The sequence below is a fragment of the Megalops cyprinoides genome, chromosome 13, assembly GCF_013368585.1.
Source record: "Megalops cyprinoides isolate fMegCyp1 chromosome 13, fMegCyp1.pri, whole genome shotgun sequence".
NCBI lineage: Eukaryota > Metazoa > Chordata > Actinopteri > Elopiformes > Megalopidae > Megalops > Megalops cyprinoides.
In genome coordinates this window covers 4,417,037-4,435,030 of record NC_050595.1, presented here as the reverse complement: position 1 = coordinate 4,435,030, position 17,994 = coordinate 4,417,037, and the positions used below count along the sequence as shown (strand labels likewise).

The 17,994-nt window shown below is 43.7% G+C and overlaps 1 protein-coding gene across 1 annotated transcript in view; it reads left to right on the top strand.

Annotated features, from left to right (window-relative positions):
- The first annotated feature begins 6,475 nt into the window (after positions 1-6,475).
- Positions 6,476-17,994, top strand: part of LOC118787882 (PH domain leucine-rich repeat-containing protein phosphatase 2-like) — a 45,484-nt gene continuing 33,965 nt past the window's right edge. Inside the window, exons 1-3 of the mRNA XM_036543619.1 lie at positions 6,476-6,799; positions 9,444-9,721; positions 14,556-14,689. Of these exons, the coding sequence (XP_036399512.1) occupies positions 6,596-6,799; positions 9,444-9,721; positions 14,556-14,689 (616 nt within the window). The 5' untranslated portion in view covers positions 6,476-6,595. The remainder of the gene's footprint in view (positions 6,800-9,443; positions 9,722-14,555; positions 14,690-17,994) is intronic.

Here is a 17,994-nt window from a genome sequence, read left to right as displayed (position 1 = left end):
CTGTTTCTTAACTGGGCTGTGAAACTTTTTTTTTTTTGTTTTGGGAGGGGGGGATTTCATCATTTTCCAATTTGGTGTTTTGAGATCCTAACTTATTTTCTGTAATAAAGATTACCAGCACTCTGCTGTAAGTACAAGCTCTTTGGTCCCAATACAGTTTCTCGTATTAAATGTGCTGGTCCTGTCGGGTCCAAGGATCCAGTTGCACTTTCACGGAATTTGCTCTGTGCAGGTTCTCCAGAAATGTCACAGTTGTCAAGTGTTTAAAGATGCCTGTCCTTAATCCAGACCCATTGTTGGTGAGCTGTAGTAATGACCATGTTTGACCTTGAGCTGCTGAAAGATTGAGGAAGAGAACAACATGAAATTGAATTGAATCCTGTCTGCCTCCTTCCTGTGAGTTTGGGGTAAGAAGCTCCTGAATAATCACGTTCAAACTTAAAGGGAAGCCAGAGATCTATATACCCCCTTGGGAAATTATAAAATCTATCATAGTTAGGATGGAGGGATAAAGCATATCTTCATTTCTGGGACAAGTAGAAGGAATTGGCCTTTGCTGGTGGTTTGTTTTTTTTTTTTGTCCAATCAGCCAACAGCGTGTTTTCTTCATTTTCAGTTTTTTCAGTGAAGCTGAAAACCACAATAATACTTTTGAAAAGCTAAAACAAGGTCAAACTCTAGCTGTGTTTCCATTTTTCCATCTTGCATTTGTCTACCATTTTTTAAAGTAAGTGGGGCGGAAAAAAACGCTCTGATTTCAAGTGTAACGGAATCAAAGAAATCTGTTATTCTGGAGCCTTTGGTGGTGTCTGTCAGGATTGCGGTCAGGTTGTCATTTCACCAAATAGGAGGTTTTTTTGTTCTGTAAAATATTAATGAGTGGAGCCATCATCAAATTGATTTAAATATTTCAAGGCTGTTTCATTAGCGATATATATTTTTTTAATTTATAAACATTTCAACATGTCGCCAGTGTAAGCAAATCCAAGATCAGCCTTTTCATATCAAGTGGTTCATGGTCTTAATTATTCATCGTTCCCCTCTGCTGTCACGACTACAGTTCCATAGCTATCAATACAACAGAGCATATTCTGGTATTTTGACAGAGCAACCATATTCCCCCTCACACCCCCAGAGTCTTTCTGTATCTGCCCCCTCCCCGATATAGCTTTAGAAATGACATTTGTATATCTGGATGAAGCCCTGAATGTAATGCACAGATTTCGGTTTCCTCTGATTCTGTGTGTGTCTCACAGTTGTTTAAATGGAAGTGAGTTTTGCGTTTTGGCACTTTTTTTTTTCTTCTGTATTTCAGCTGTCCCATTGTAAACAGACAAGTCCCAATTCATCTTTTGTGGTTATTCATGTCCTGCAAAAATAATGCCTGTTATCAAAGCAATGTGCCTTTTGCCATTCGACTAAAAACGAGCCAATTTCTCGCCCTTGGCTTGAGGTTAGGCTGTTGTTGACACCGGGTGATTTTTTTTTTTTTTTTTGAAGTTGTGGTTTTGTGTGGATCCTGATAGTGGGAGGACTTAAATTTGGCATGTTTTACTGTCTAGTTTTGATCATTGGAAGAGGGCTTTTGAACATGAGAAGTGGGATTATCAGGTGTAATATTTTTGCGTGGCTCATAGGCTGCAGTCCTTTTAAGCTGTTGGAAACAAACATTGTCAACTGAATACCTCATCGTTTTCTTTCTTTCTTTCTTTTTGCTCTGCGAAATCTTTCACTAAGAGCATTATATCCTGTGATGCACATCATGTCTGTCAGCTATCATGGACACATCACTAGAGCACCATTTTATACAATGCTAACATGCTGCTGTGTTGCGTTGAGATGCTGTATGTACAGAGGCACCAATATTTAATTTGTTCTGCTGGTAAGATGTTTTGCTTTCACATTCGTCCGCCTGTACTAACTTTTAACCTTCGTGACCAAATCAGAGATGTTATTTAGCTTTGGATATTAAATCTTCTCAAGCATTTATTTGTATATGGAGAAATCTGACTTTCTATTTGTTTTTTGTTTTTTTGGACTGAATGACTGCATTCAAACCATGCTTTTTGGTATATATCGAGGGCTTTGTAGCTGCGTTTTCATCCCTTTGTAGACGTCAGGTATGCTCGAAGACTGCGTTTCAGAGATACACATGGCGTGCATTTGTCAGCATCATCTTAGAATGATTTAATGGCTTCTGGTTCCATGTACTCAAAAAAAATTACAATATCTTCTGCTTGTATATTGTATATAAATGTAAAACAAAAAATTGAATTGAATAAAATAAACTATTCAATCGAAGACCCAGTTACAGATTAGTTAGGAAAAGTGATTAATTATTTGAAGGGTACAAACGTTTGGCTTTTTTTTCCATTGCATTTAACACTGGAAATTTCCGCATTATTATTCCAAAACTATAGACGTACTTCTCAATGGATATCTTTGGGAGCACACATAGTTAGTCATTTGATTTTAGGATAATGTACATTGTTTCTTTGGGTGATACAGTGGACAGGAACCCAGTTGTATGGATTGTGTGAATTGCCTGAGATATGGTTACAGTAAAACAGGATCATAAAGTGTGTCCAAATCTGTGTTATTTACTACTGATTGGCATGAGGACAGTTCCACACAGCAACATGAGACACCAAACGTCTTGCTTGTTTGCTATTGGCTTAATTGTTCACATGCTCTCTGACACCGCCCCCCCCCTCCCTCCAAATAATGCTTTTATATCTTAACACATCAATATTTGAATACATAAGTTGCATATAATTAGGGCTGCCTGGCCTAATCGATTGATAATCTGCATTACCTACACGTTCCCTTTGAACTTGGTGGCAGCCGTGCTCTGTTGGGTCGTTTCATCATGTCTGTTCACAGGTGGCTGTCTTGCTGAATTCCTGATTCCAAAAGAAATCAGTTTCTCCGCTGATGATTGGATTGTCTGAATAGCATGGTGTGCCCTTCATGTAACCACCCTTTCAGCATAATCATCATTTCCCATTCATGAAGATTTTCCATCCACATGTTAATTGGACATGTTTCAGAGAGGGACCTAGACAGAGTGAGTGCAATAACGTTACTTTGAAAGAGCAGGGTGTTTAATTTTTTTTTTTAGTGCTGCTAATTCAGACTTCCAGTAACAAATGAGGAAAACCTGTAAGCCGTCAGTCAAGAGTGCAATATCCATTCACCTTGTAAAGCGTGGCGCCAGGTGGTGATTTTAACCCATTTCATGTGCTGTCGCTCAGTTGACTTCAATGCCTCGGGACGTGACAAGGATCTTGCTTCCTTGGGGCTTTCACGTGTTAGGAGCTGTCTGTTTTGCTTGCCGTACAACCGGACATCTTTGTTGTTCTTGATCTCATGCTTATGTGACTTTGGCTTGCCTCACGTGGTTATTACCCCGCTCCCCTCCGAGGCGTTCGCTAGCAAATTTTGCATGCCCTCTGTTTCTGTTGATTTTTTTTGTTTCCACAGAGGTCACTGCCTTCTGAGTTGGTGCATCATGATGATGAAACATATAATGAACATTCAGTCATTCTACAAAATAAACCAGGCGAGCAGGCAGAGCGGTTGTCCCAGGCCGAAATGTCCATTAGCGTGTATTTATCCCAGTGATAGACAGTAAGGGAAGAAAGAAAAATCAAAGCATACTATCATGATGGTATTATTCCCTCCAACGTTTGCATCATGTGCAACACACATGCAATTCTGATTAATGTAGTGCTGCTTTAACAGTCCTTGAGGAAAGAAGAAGCTTTTTTTGTATGAAAGGAGAAGCATGCACTACATGTTACCTGTGGTTACTGTGTTGTGGAAGCATGCTTCCACAAGGGGGTGCTGTCTAACACTGAAGGTTCTTGGGAGGGGATCGTAATCAAGTGTCTTGTCTTACATGTTAGTTTTACCTGTTCCAATCAGTCTATATCCTGGGGTTGTTTATATTTAATTATTTGTGTTTTTTTAAAGGTGCAGTGCTCCTTAGGTTTTTAATTCTAAAAATGCATATGATAATAATTGCCCATTTAAAATGGTTCTCTGTTTGGGACGCTGCAGCTTTGAAAAAAGAAGTCATGGAAATTGTGAACATCAGTTGGAGCTTTTTTTTTTTTAAATCTGCTTGTGCGTGTGATTTTGTGCGTGTGTGTGCGTGTTTGTCTTACTCCCACCTCACAAGGTAAGACGTGAACTCGGCTGCAACGGTTTCAATTCTCAGCATTGGAGCTGCATGTGAGAACCAATGTAAATATTCTCATTTCTACTCTTTATGCATCTTCTTTTTTGAAATGCAAGAAAAGTGAAATTTATTCAACAAAATCACCGCACCTCTTGGCTGAACTGGAAAGTAAATGTACATTTGGAAGTGTTCAGGTTAAACATCTGTAATAAACAAGCGTTATTAAAAAAAAAAAAAAGTTACAAAAGTCTAAGTCTTTGAGGAAAATAAAAGTGAGAGTTCATACCACTTCATTTGGTGTGATTGTTTACTACTTTTGTTTTGGGCCATGTATGATATTTCAGTTAGGCAGGAATGACTGGAAAAGAACATTGGTTTTGTTCTTAAATCCCTCTGCCACTTAAATAAAAAGGAGTTGAGCATTATTACCTATAAGTGATGTCTGTGAAGCACCCTCATCTCTGGCACTACTCAAAATGCGGTTTGTGAGGAAAAATATAAACAAATCTGCAGTTGCTCCACACATGCCTGATGTGTTGAAGTGAATTTTCAAAGCCCCATGTCTTCAAGGTGGGGGGTGAATATCCGACTGCAAAATGATAAAAGACTGTACACCATTACATGACGAATTTTACAGTTCTGCTGTGTATTGCTGTCTTTGGGTTGCGGAAAAAAAAACAAACAGTGACTAATAAAATGGGAAAAAGAAGTCAATAGAAAATACATTGTTTTGTATTCATTTATTTGGGAGTTGTGTAACGCAGTCAGAGGGAGACGTCAGGAGCATGGGGTAATGTCCAATTTAATGACCAAACGTGACCTGGAAAAGCCTGGGCCTTGAATTTAATGAAGCGTCTCCGCGGGAATGCAGTACACTGTTCAAAAGCCAGAGACCTAAAATTTTGAATTCTTGGCAGAAACAAAAAAAATATATAATCTGTGTTAAGCTGCACATGGGCCACCCCACTGCCCTGCTCTAATGCTATTATTTAGATGACAAAGGTGCTGCATATCAAGGGTTTGCTGAAAGTTTTGCACTACATTACTGGGCAGGTTTTAAGTACAGCACGTGTAGTATGTTGATAATACCCCATGCTGCTGACTTCCCATTTTAACTGCATTTATGTGATTTCTTACATTTTTTTCAAAACATCTTATTTGGAGATTTAGAGGTTTAGGCCTACTTTCATAACCAGAATGTTACATGATGCATAATTAAATTTATCCTCAAGCCCCCTAAAATATGTGTTCTTCGTGGGATTTGGACAAAATCTCTGAAGTTGAATTGCTTGCTGTCACATTTGATGGGTGTGTAAGCAAAAAAAAATTATAAGTATTATATATATATATATATATATATATATATATATGGAGCAATTCTCAAATCACTACCCTGGTTGTGCTGTATGAGTTTGTTTATTTCCTGCAACATTATGGTGAGGTGAGATGAGGAACCTCTTCGAGCAGTGGAACACGCCCCCCTTCCTTCATGAATAACTCATATTTCCTTTGTTGATTTTTTCAACTTGTGAGCAATTCTTGAGTAGAAATATGAGGAAATAACCCAGTGCTTATGTAACAACAGAATTCCGATCAACGTTTATCTGTACCCGTGCATTGCACAACAGCAGACACTTTCGGATTGTGTCTGAGTGACGATACAGCCTACAAACCGAACTTCTCAAGCGAGTTCCCCGGCCCCACTCAGCGGCGCGGCATTGATTGCTGCGAAATATTAAACCAAAGGAGAGCGCGAGCTGTACGGAGGAAGTCAATAAACAGTCGGAGTGTTTGTCTCCACATGCTCTTTCAAAGCACGCGTTAGCTTGAACACTAAATAGGCAATCGGTTTAATATTTAATTGCCGATTGGCATTAATTAACTGGTTAACGAGGAGCATTAAAACGTAGGCCTAAATTAAAATGAAACACGTAAATGCTGACATCTGTTCATCCTATATTGAAAACGGCAAGGAAAGAAAAACTAACACTATTACCAAGACTGCTTCAACGAATTAGAACTACAAATACGACTAATAATACTCGCCAGAATTATAAATTAATCTGTCATGCGTGAAACCAAAGTGGCTGATCAATCAAGTCACACACAAATCCCATATACAGAGGATACTGGGTTCTAGTAAGGCACCTGCGTTATGAGGAGAGCGAGCAGATCCTAATGAATAATTCAGTATGCCTCCTCCTCTGAGTTCGGCCGTGGTCTATGAATAATGCCTAACCCTGCCTCTCTAATGTTTATTGATTGAGTCTATCTGACAGCCGTGATGTTCAGTCTCGTTATGGCGTCTCACCAATCCTGAATGGGGTGTTAGGTGCCCCGTGCATTGGAATTTACCCGTTTTGAGCTGCGGCATTCTTATTTGGAATATTCCCGTAAAACATTTCAATGTAAATGGAGGCAGAAGAGAGTCCGGCGGGGGCGGTACGGAGTACCGGTCCGGACCGAAGGAAACAAGGTGGTGTCGAAGATAGCGGGTCTTGTAATGGTGTTCTGCCGGGCACCGAGCTTATCGAAACGGGATCAAATCAAGCGGCGGGTCGTGGCGACCACAGCGGACCGGGCAGCCGTGGTGCAACAGGAATACGGGTTTTAAAGGTATGCAGCTTGTCATAGCATGCCAGTTCAGTTTCGTCCAAAGAAATACCGTATCTAATCATTATATTCCTGCACGCTGTAAATGCAGGGCCGAAATACGTGAGATGTTAGGAACCTCTTCACGCCTGACACCTCGAAGTATCGCAGCCTATAATTGGGATTTACTTATCGTAATGATGGTAATATGCGTTTCCTCTAATTCGTTAATTTTTGCATTGGACAGTTGGTAGGTAGCTGGTTAAATACATTTAAATGTGTAAGCCCCACCGCATTACAAACGATATGATAACTGTCTCTGTCTGCTTTGCATACAAATGTCGGTTGTAGCCGACGCAATTGACTAAATTGTTACAGTTCCCGTGTCGGCACCTTCCTAGCAGTACTCACTAGCCAGTTAGCTAGCGGAACAAAATGCTAACCTGTTACCATACCCCGTCAATCTTATTTAACATGCGTTAGCTAGTCTACCAAGTTATTTTCGGTTGAATCTAATAAGCGTACCCAGCAAGCTAGCTTGGTAAGTAGCCTGCAACGGATCTACAACGCCAGAGAGCACAGCAATTAGCCTACTATCTCCATCTCGACAGAAACGAGCTAACTAGAGACAAATAAGTTCCGCTCAATTTTTTCGTACATTTTTTTGATGTAACGAAATACAGGTAACGTCATTAGCTCATGGAATTGGCTGCTTTGCAATTATGTGCAACTGTGGTTTGATGATGATGTGATAAAAGGAACATAAACGCAAAATATTATGGATGGTCTCTCCATCAGCTGTCCAATTACATGGGCTACTCTGTTTTTCGGGAAGGTAGGTAAAAACCCCTGCGCACACGACAGACAGGCGATACTCATTAACTATTTCCTACCCTGGTTGTTCGCTTTCTCCACTTCCGCCATTATGTCATTGATTAACCCGTTGTAAAAAAAAAAAAAAAAACAAGTTCATGATGCAGCATTATTTCGGTCCTTTAAATATGGCTAACTGGCTAACGTTTTCTTTTGTAATTATATTTAGTCCATTCAAATGAGCTCATGCAACACAATTTTCAGTTGAAGAGAGTTGTTTTAATGTTCCGGCAAGCTATAAGTTACTGGGGGGGATATTGACACGATTTGAAAATAATTACATTCTGTTGGGACTATACAAGCCAATACACACCTGTATCAGCTATCACTGGATACAATATGGTGGGAGACATGTTGAAATTACAGTGTAGACTCATTGAATTGTTTCATATGAGCAGCACTAATTCGTCTTACGTACAGGTGTGGGTTATTACTAAGGTAGTCATTTCTGAATGTACACGTTCTCTCTCTCTCTATAGACTGTGGACAGTTAGTTTATTTGGCTCTGCAGCGGCTTACCAAAAATGTGTTGGTTTTCAGAGGTAATACCCTGAGTATTAATACCCTCATTGTGTTGAGAACACAGTGGGAAAAGTGTAGAACTCTGGCCTGTGGTCATAGATTCAAATACAATACCGTGTGGCTCCCTACAGCTGTCCCGTGGAGTGCTGAAATCAGTGTACAGTATTAGCACTCTGACTTAATTGCACTACAAAATTACTCCCCTCTCCGGAGAAAGAAGACTCAAGTTTGTGTTCGCAGTCTTTGCCTTGACTAGGAAGATCGCTCTTTTTTTGTGATTTCTTACCCTTCCGGGGTACGGGAGGGGGTAAAGACTTGTTATAAACGAAGGCATGGGTTGTTATTGATTTTAAGGTGTAATCACACTGTAGTGCGTGGACACTCGTTTTCCACAGTCCTAACAAATAAATCTATTGATCAGGCAATGCATCTACACAGTGTGTGTCTTCTGTGGTGCACCTAATTGCCTTGCAACAGGCGATCGCCTGGATAGGGCTGATGGTGGAGAGTGGTTACAATCAGGAAATTGATGGGCTGGTTTTTGTCCAGGTGCTTTTGTTGTGTGCGTGTATGTATGTGTTTGTGAGTCTCTGTTGCGCAATGATTTATGATAGGCAGACCTGACCGTGAGCTGCCAGGGTTGGTGTTAACTGCGTAGTGTGGAGGAGCCCTCGCTTCCTTTGGGCCTGGCAGAAGAGACTCAGGAAAATGGCATCGTGGGAGGATGACTTCATCAGTCTGACTAACGAGCCGTTCTTGTCTGACTCTCTATCCAGGGCCTGATTCGCACTCATCACCAAGGCGTTCGTACGCCATGTAAACATTTGTGCCCTGGCCGCACCACATTTTCCCACTGAGGTCAGACAGAAGAGACAGTAACTTGCAGCCTGTGTTTTCCTGGTTGTCGGGTCCAGGGCTGTAACGACGCATCAATAACCCAACGATCCTGAACTCCACATCTTCAGACACTCTTCATGCTGAATTGTGATAAGATTTAAAATGGATAATTGTGCGGGGTAAATGTTAGGGTTTTTTTTTTTTTTACAATTAAATGCATTTGATGCAGGTTTTCTGTTGGAGGTGAAAGTTTTGATTGTTTGCTATGTGCCTAAAGCTGTGCTGCACAGTTACTGATAAAGGTATGTGTATTGATCAGACTCTGCTGTACAAAGTATTCTACAGTGCAGCGCCTAATCTGATATTGGTCATGACCAGCAGCATCTAACCTGGGTCTCTCTCTCTCCCCCCCCCCTCACCCCCCACCCCACCCCAGCGCAACATGAAGAGGAACGGGAGCCGGGGGTGTGTGACCAGGAAGACCCGTTTTGGGTCCCGGGAGCGGGACTGGCTGAAGGGGGACGCCCAGCGGGGGTGCGTGTGCCTCTACGGGGCAGCAGAACCCCAGCCCCCCTCCTCTGGTCCCCAGACCTCCTCTACCTCACAGCCCGACCTGCGGCTGGTGCTCTGCTCCACCAGCACCACGGTGGAGGAGCTGTGTGCACAGGGGGACAGCCAGGGCCTGTATGTGCAGCTGCACGGAGACCTGCTCAGGTAAGGCACACCTGTTGCCCGTGCTGTCTCTCACAGAGGTGCTCTCTCGTGCTGTCTCTCACTGAGGTGCTCTCTCGTGCTGTCTCTCACAGAGATGATGTCTGGTATTGTTTCTCACAGAGATGCTGTCTCACAGTGATGCTGTATCGTAGTGTGTCTCACAGAGATGATGTCTGGTATTGTTTCTCACAGAGGTGCTGTATTGTAGTGTGTCTCACAGAGATGCTGTCTCACAGTGATGCTGTATCGTAGTGTGTCTCACAGAGATGCTGTCTCACAGTGATGCTGTATCGTAGTGTGTCTCACAGAGATGCTGTCTCACAGTGATGCTGTATCGTAGTGTGTCTCACAGAGATGCTGTCTCACAGTGATGCTGTATCGTAGTGTGTCTCACAGAGATGCTGTATCGTAGTGTGTCTCACAGAGGTGCTGTCTCACAGTGATGCTGTATCGTAGTGTGTCTCACAGAGATGCTGTCTCACAGTGATGCTGTATCGTAGTGTGTCTCACAGAGGTGCTGTCTCACAGTGATGCTGTATCGTAGTGTGTCTCACAGAGATGCTGTCTCACAGTGATGCTGTATCGTAGTGTGTCTCACAGAGATGCTGTCTCACAGAGATGCTGTATCTTAGTGTGTCTCACAGAGATGCTGTCTCACAGAGATGCTGTATCGTAGTGTGTCTCGTAGTGTTGTTGTTCCTGAGTCTCTTACAGATCCTCTGTTTCAGATCGTTTTCGAAGAGACAGTCTCTTAGACTCCCACAAACTGATGCTGTCGCATTACTCAGACACTGTCTGACTGTGCGTCTCACACAAACAATGTTCTGTTACTCTACATACCTTGTCTTATGTTGACATTTCTCCAGGTAACCTTGTAGGCCCCTCTGTGCTTCTGGGCACACTCAATCATATGTAGGTGAATTTTACTTTTGGGACAAAATATAAATTGTTTGAAAAATATGAACACAATAAGCTGTCAGTTATAAATGACTAATTGATCCAGATTTGTGTTGCCACAACAACCATACAGAACATAAACACCTCGTTGATACTCTAGCTTTTCCTGTGTGAGTTTGACTGAATACCTGCTCTAAAACACTACTTATGAAAGAAATGAGATTGCATTCAGTGCGTGTGGGGATGGGGCGGGACGCAGTGTGCAATTATTTGAAAATTTGATTTATGTTTGGTGTACAATAGTCAAATATGAAATCGTTTTAAAGGCATACCGCTGGTTTTCACTGCAAGTTTAGCATTTTCTGCGCACAGCCGTTGTCCTGTTTGAGAAAGAGGCCGAAAGCACCGTCCGGCTGAGCGTGTGACTGAGTGACAGCAGTTTTCCAGAATAACTCTGACCTCTGCATGAGGAGGACTCTGACACAGGCTATAATCAGGTCACACCCACTCACGCCTGTGTGCTCAGAGCATGGTGAGGCTGTGTCTCCCTTTGTGCTATTTTTGGGCGAACTTGTTGAGCCGTATGATGCACTAAAATAGGTCAAAGCCAAAATGTTGAAATGCTGAAATTAAGTCTTCAGCATCTTAACCACCTTTTTTTATTTTATTTTGCTTTATTTTTGTATTTTTCGCAGAACAGTAGTCTACTCATCATTTCATAATGGGCATTACGATGCCAAGAAATGATGGAAAAAAACTAAAATGTTCATTAATTGCTGGATAGATCCTTCCCTCTGTATGTATCGAAAGGGGTAGGGAGATTGTCGTCGCAGCCATGCCCAGGAGATAGATTGACAGGTGACAGTAGCGGCACACCTCATTCCAGTCAGGGTTGCCGTGGCAGCAGCCCAGCCAGACGGCCAAATGGACGAAGCTTCCGTCATCCAGGGGACTGCGGGCTGGGAACGCAGAAATGACACGGCATCTAGAAGCCTCGCCGCGGCCCCGTCCAAGAGCGGGCCTGGAAACGGAGCCATCACAAATGACAGCGTGGTGTATGAGCGCGCCCACACAAGGATGCCCGCACCCTGAGGTGCTGGATGGGCCACGTCAGTGCCGGGCGAGGGCCAGGGAGGACGCTCGGAGGAGAGCTGCTCTACCTGTGAGAGTACGATACCCTACCAGCTCCTGTGTTACACACAGTGACAAGGCAATGTGTGTCAGCAAGTAAACAGTGATGCAAGAGTGTATTTTGTATTATTATTATTATTATTATTATTATTAATGATTAATTTTACTTTAGCAAGGCACCAGAGCCTCCTGTTTTCTGGAAACGTGTCTGAAAATTTTTGGGTAGAGTTATTGCCTCGTACTACCCTGGTACAACGTTTGTCCTCCTGGCAAACCTGCTTGTAGAAATAAGGGATTTAGTGCACTGGATCATGGCTAATTTATTGCAAAAAACATACTAAACTGCTAAGTCATTTTCAAGTCAAATTAGTATGGCATAGCACTTTTAACTATAGGGTTGCTGGTTCAAATTCTCCAGGGCGTGTGCTTGAGCTTGTTACTTCATCTGAATTGCTGCAATAACTCCCTGTGTCTGGCTGTATAAATTTTTTATTTAAAAGCAAGCTGTGTAAGTTGCCTTTATCAAACAGATAACATGTGAACATAATGTGTGGTTATGATAGTAATGGGTTATCCGCGCTGTTGCAGTATTGCACTGCTTCTTTAGGAGGGAAAGCCAGGAGGCCGGTGGATTAGCTCTGAGCAGCTGGCACCATCAGGGCAGAGCTCTGGAAATGAAGTCTGAAGGAGCATCTGCTGTGGGTGCTACCTGCGTGTGTGTTTGTGTGTGTGTGTGTGTGTGTGTGTGTGTGTGTGTACTGTGTGTGTGCGCGTGGACATGTATGTGTGTGTGTGTGTGTGTGTACTGTGTTTGTGTGTGTGCGCGTGCACATGTATGTGTGTGTGTGTACTGTGTGTGTGCACGCACATCTGTGCACGCGCATGTATGTGTGTGTGCGCGTGTGTGCTGTGTTTGTGTTTGTGTGTGTGTGTGTGTGTGTGTGTGTGTGTGTGTGTGTGTGTCCGTCCTTGCAGACTGAGATGTGCTGCAGTGAGCTTTAGAGTCATTCAGAAAGTCCTCTGCACTTCATTTGTCTTCTAGGGAGTTTTAAGCAGATCTGGGTCGACCAAAGCAATCGCTCGTACTGAGACAACATTTTTAAGGCCATTCTGAGGTTAGGTTTTATTGCATCTGCACTAAAATAAGACATATCCCTGACAGAAGCAGCTCTTATACTTCTCTTTTTGATTAATTGAGATAACATGAACTTTCTACACTGTGGCAGCATTTTCCCAGCTGTATGGTAAAGTAAGATTACCCATAAACACAGAGTTATGAAACATCTAATACTTCACAGTGTGACCGTGAAAACAGAAGTGTCACTCACCTGATGGAGAAAGGGGCTCCAGAGATGGAAATAATGTTTTTTATTATTTTTTTGCATAGCAAATTTTCAACACTAATTAGCATTTGAATAGGTGTAATTGGGAAATGTGAAGCAATTTTCAGAATGAATATCGAATTTTTTATGTTTATTACTTTACCTGTCAGTAACACTACCTAGAAATTACCCAGAAAATAATCTTAATTGCATTCTGATTTATCCTTAGCAACCTACCCAAATGCTAAATGATGGCCAGTTATTGTGGCCTCAAGTGCAGTTCGTTCTGATGTCAACGATTTTTCTGTTTTGAATTTATATTAATAATTAATGTTACAGAACCTATTTTACCCTTCAGGCATGTATCTATGCATTTATGGAAAATTCTTTTGAGTACTTACTTTCCTTCCAGCTGTCAGAAATCATGCTTGTTTTCATTTTTCTGTTTCGGCATGTGTATTTTCTGTCCACCACAGGGAGGAATTCTTGAATGCACAATGAGGACATTTTTAGGACCTTATCAGCCCTGAATGTCTCGTTTTCAGCAGTTCTTTCAAACAGTAGTGACAATAATGGAACAAAAAAATCAGGTTAGCTTTCTGGCTAATGTAACAGGTCTACACAGCTCTGGCTGCTTAGAGCCCTTGGTTTCCAAAGCTGAAAAATGGAGCACTTTTGTCACCTGAAGATGTATTGTTCATTTTCAGCTGAGAATGAGTTTACCAAAATCTATGTCCTGCTGCAGAATCCCAGAGAAGTCACAACCACTGAGGAGTCGTTTATGCCTATACATTATATGTTGTGAACAATGTCCATTGGAATTTGCTCATTTCTGTGCTGAGGGATATCCCTGTTTGATGGTTATTTTACTGAAGTGTAGTTTACTGTACCATGCTGTGCACAGTGCAAGTATGTTGATCAGAGACTGTTTACCCATCCAGTTTCATGTTCCAAACTTGATGTGGGTCACCAACCAATTTTTTAACCATCCTCCTCTGTTTGATACCAGTGTTGTGTCTGCTAACTGTACAGTCAAAGCCCTGATCTTGTGTTGCTGTGGGTATTGTCTGATTAGTTAAAAATATATTTAAACAAAAAAAGGTCATTATATACATTTTTCATGTTTTGTTACCCACATGAATATTGATTACACAAATGGATTGCAGGTTTTTTTTGCATTTTTATTAGAACGCAGCCTTTTGTTCATGTGTCAGATTCGATTTGGTGTTGATGTGTGAAGTGTTAGATTTGAAAAATTGAAAATGATGTCACCGGGAGAAACATTATCAATTTGTGCTTTGACCGACAGAAGCGCATCTTTTCATCAAAAGCTAACTCTCCTGTTCCATGTCTCTCCGGCTAATAAGCTCAAACACACTTGTGTCCTGCTGAAACCAGCCCAGCAGCCATTGTGATTCTCCAGTCTTGTCCTGTGTTTGCACTGACGGGACCTGTACCCCCCCCCCCCCCCCCCCCCCCCACAGGAGGCTGGACCCCTCTGAGCGCCCTCTCCAGATGGTGTATGACTACCTGACGGCCATGGGCTACGAAGACCCGCTGAGGATCCAGAAGGAGGCAGCCAACTCGGACCTCAGCTGCATCATCCGATTCTACAGTGGTGAGTGCTTGGGATTCCTGGTTTGTCTCCAAGCTTCTGCAGACTATGGTACCGGGCCTGGTACCGGGTCTTGCTGTTCCTGCGCCGGTGCCGCGCTGTTGCCATGGAAACGGGCCCGCGTCTCTCTGAATGCTCCCGAACCAGCTCCAGCGCCACGCCGCTCCCGTTTTATCCCCACCTCGCTGAGTTTACCCCTCCCGTCCGCGCACCCCGCGCCGGAGTGAGACGCACTCGGCTCTCCTGGACGATGGTGTCGTTCCCGTTCGCTCCCCTCCCTGTTTAAGGTCTCCTAAAGGACTGAACAGGACGGTTCCGGTTCCCGTTCTGGAACCGCGCTTTAGCTGATGCATCAGTGTGCCTGGCAACGTCGCTCCTCCATTTGTCCTTGCTGCTGTTGAAGGGAAAAGGGTTTATTTTAGTTTGCTCACTACTACGCTCGATGGCACAGATCTGCCTCTCGGAGGTTTCTGAGCGGCTTGTGTGCTGAATTCACGGTTTTTTAAAAGAAGATAAAACTTCCTCCCTCCGTGCCTGTCCGTGCCTGAGCGGACATGCTGAGGGAGTGTTTGCCGCGAAGCTTGTTTGTTTTCCGGTGTGCACTGAGAATGGGTGGGAGGAACGGTCAAACCTTGGCCCATCGGAGCGTTTCTGTGTGCAGGGCACCTATTTTAGGGCCACGGCTCACAACATGCAGCAGGGGTAGAACGCAGAGAGCTTCAGAAAGGGAAAGCTAAAAATGTCCCGGTAAAATGCTGGCTGTCCTGAACCTGTTTTGACGGTTATGTGTGACTAACAAGTGTGCCAGTTTAAATAAGGATGATTCATCAGCTGCTGATTCTTTTTTTCTTAATTGCAAGTAATGTGGTGTTTTGCCTTACTGTTGTACCTTTCATGGGCTTTGCATGAAAATTGCTGACAACTAAGACTGGTGTTGTTGGTAAATTCCAGTTCCAGTGGGTGAAGATTATATATATATATATATATATATATATATATATATATATATAAAGATTTCTGTGGTTACAGAAACAGTCCTTATATTCATAAGGGAATAAAGGAGTTCTGCTTCACAGCTGGCTGTGGCAACATCGTCACAACAGAGTTCACAACATGTTCAGATTACAAAATAGTTGGGTTCTCTCTTTTACAGTTAGGGGGAATCCCCCCTGGGGTGTGAGGTAACGTGTCCTGCCCTGACCATAACCAGGGGAGGGGCAGAGTCGTTGTTAAGCTAAACGCTTCTGTCCTCTCCAGAACGCAGTCACGCAGAGGTGTCATCTCCACTGGTGGCAAACCACCAGGACCATCATGAAAATGCAATATGTTATCTGTGGGTGCTCAAACCAAATATTGTACTGTCTCCACACAGTGTAATTCATTTTAATTGCTTTCTAGCAGTTGCAAAGCTATGACGATATCCCTTCTTATTTCGTTAAGATTACATGATGAGAAAGGTATGTCGGCCTCCCTAGCTGCGCTGCCACAGACCTCCTCTGTGCAACAGGAAGTGGTCAGTCTGCTCTGAAACCCGGGGCGTTGGTGAAGACCTCTGTGTCAGAGAGGGAGATGTCAGCCCCCCCCGGGGCATTGGGCTGATGAGTCATCAGTGCCCCGCCCTCGGACAGTTTGCTGCCTCAGGGTAGGAAGGGGCAGGCAGAATGTGGGCAGTTCTGGGCATCCGAGGCCCCGGATGTAGCCTGAGGTACCTTGCACGAAAGCCTCGGATGCGAGTGTGGTGCAGGGTACGAGGCCAGCCGCAGAGCGGATGCGCCATGGTTTCTCCTCCATGCAGCGGCTTGCAGAGCGATGGAGGTGAGGTGCGCTCTCTCTCTCTCACGCGTGGAGGCGGTGTTTGTGCGACGGCTGGAGAGGCCTCGGTCTCCTCTTCCTGCTGTGGTGTGGTAGGTTTAATGATCCTCTTAAGAGCCCTGATAGGCTTTGCTAATGAGACAATGAGGATCTGATGCTCTGCAAATCCCCTCCTAATAATAATCGGGCTGACGCTGTTGCTGTGTGTGTGTGTGTTTGTGTGTTTGTGTGTTTGTGTGTTTGTGTGTTTGTGTTTGTGTGTGTGTGTTTGTGTGTGTGTGTTTGTGTGTGCGTGTTTGTGTGTGTGTGTGTGTGTGTGTGTGTGTGTGTGTGTGTGTGTGTGTGTGTGTGAATGAATGTGAATGTGAATGTGAAACTCAATGTGTGTATGAGTGTGTATGTGTGGGTGTGTGTTCATGGATGGGTGTGTGTGTGAATGTAAAACCGAATGCTTGTATGAATGTGTGTGTGGGCATGTGCATGTGAGTATGCTCTGTGTGTGTGTGTGTGTGTGTGTGTGTGTGTGTGTGTCTGTGTATGTATGCTGTGTGTGTGTCCATGTGGGCATGAATGTGAGTCTGTGTGTGTGTGTGTCCTATGCGTGGTGTGTATGTGGGGTGCCTCAGTCTCTGTGCGTGTTGGGTGCGCGTATGTGTGCTTTGTATTTGTGTGTGTGGGCATGCGTGTGAGTTCGTGTGTGAGTGCATTATGTGAGAGAGCAGGGCGCTGTGGTTGGAAAGTAATGACCACAGTGCTGTGCTGCAAGGCCTGCTCTCGCCCTCCCACAGCCCTGCTCATTGCCTCCCTGATGTCTCCACCTCGCTCCTCTGAGCCAAAGCGCCACCACACCTCCGTACAGGCGTTGCTCAACACTGACATAAAAGCACCATGTGGCACCGTTACTGAAGCCAGAAATATGGTCTCATATATGTATATGAGAGAGAAAGAAAGAGAGACCTAAGTGGTTATATGGTGTATTGCAATTGAAACTCTTTTTATTGAAATTTTATTGAATCCCTGTAAAGATTCTGACTAGATTTTATGTGGCTGGCATCTCTCATGTCCTCATATAAAGTCATGGTGTGTGGTGTGGAAACAGGCAGGCTCTCTGTGGCCTGGGAGATGTAGTTTCCACAGGTCACCCATTCGCCCTGTTTTGCAGGCCCCGGTCAGCGTCCCTGTGGAAGACCGGGGTCTGGGAGATTCTCCTCATTTTTTTGACCTTCTAGAAGAAGCGGGAACTGGTCAGGGAGCAGGTGCAGCTAGTAAGGGCATCCCTGGACCTTTTTTTTTGGGTCGGGGTGTTGTGATTGGAGCAGAGGGTGTTCTTCCTGGTGGAGCTCTGGGTGGCCATGTCTCTTGAAGGATGCGTTCTCTCAGAGTCCCTTGTTTGATTGCAGAGCTAGGGCTATGTCAGATGGCCGACCATCCGTGGCTTATCTCGTCTCGCTCACCAAGCGTGACCCTGCTGCGGTTGCCAGGGGTTACCTCGTTAG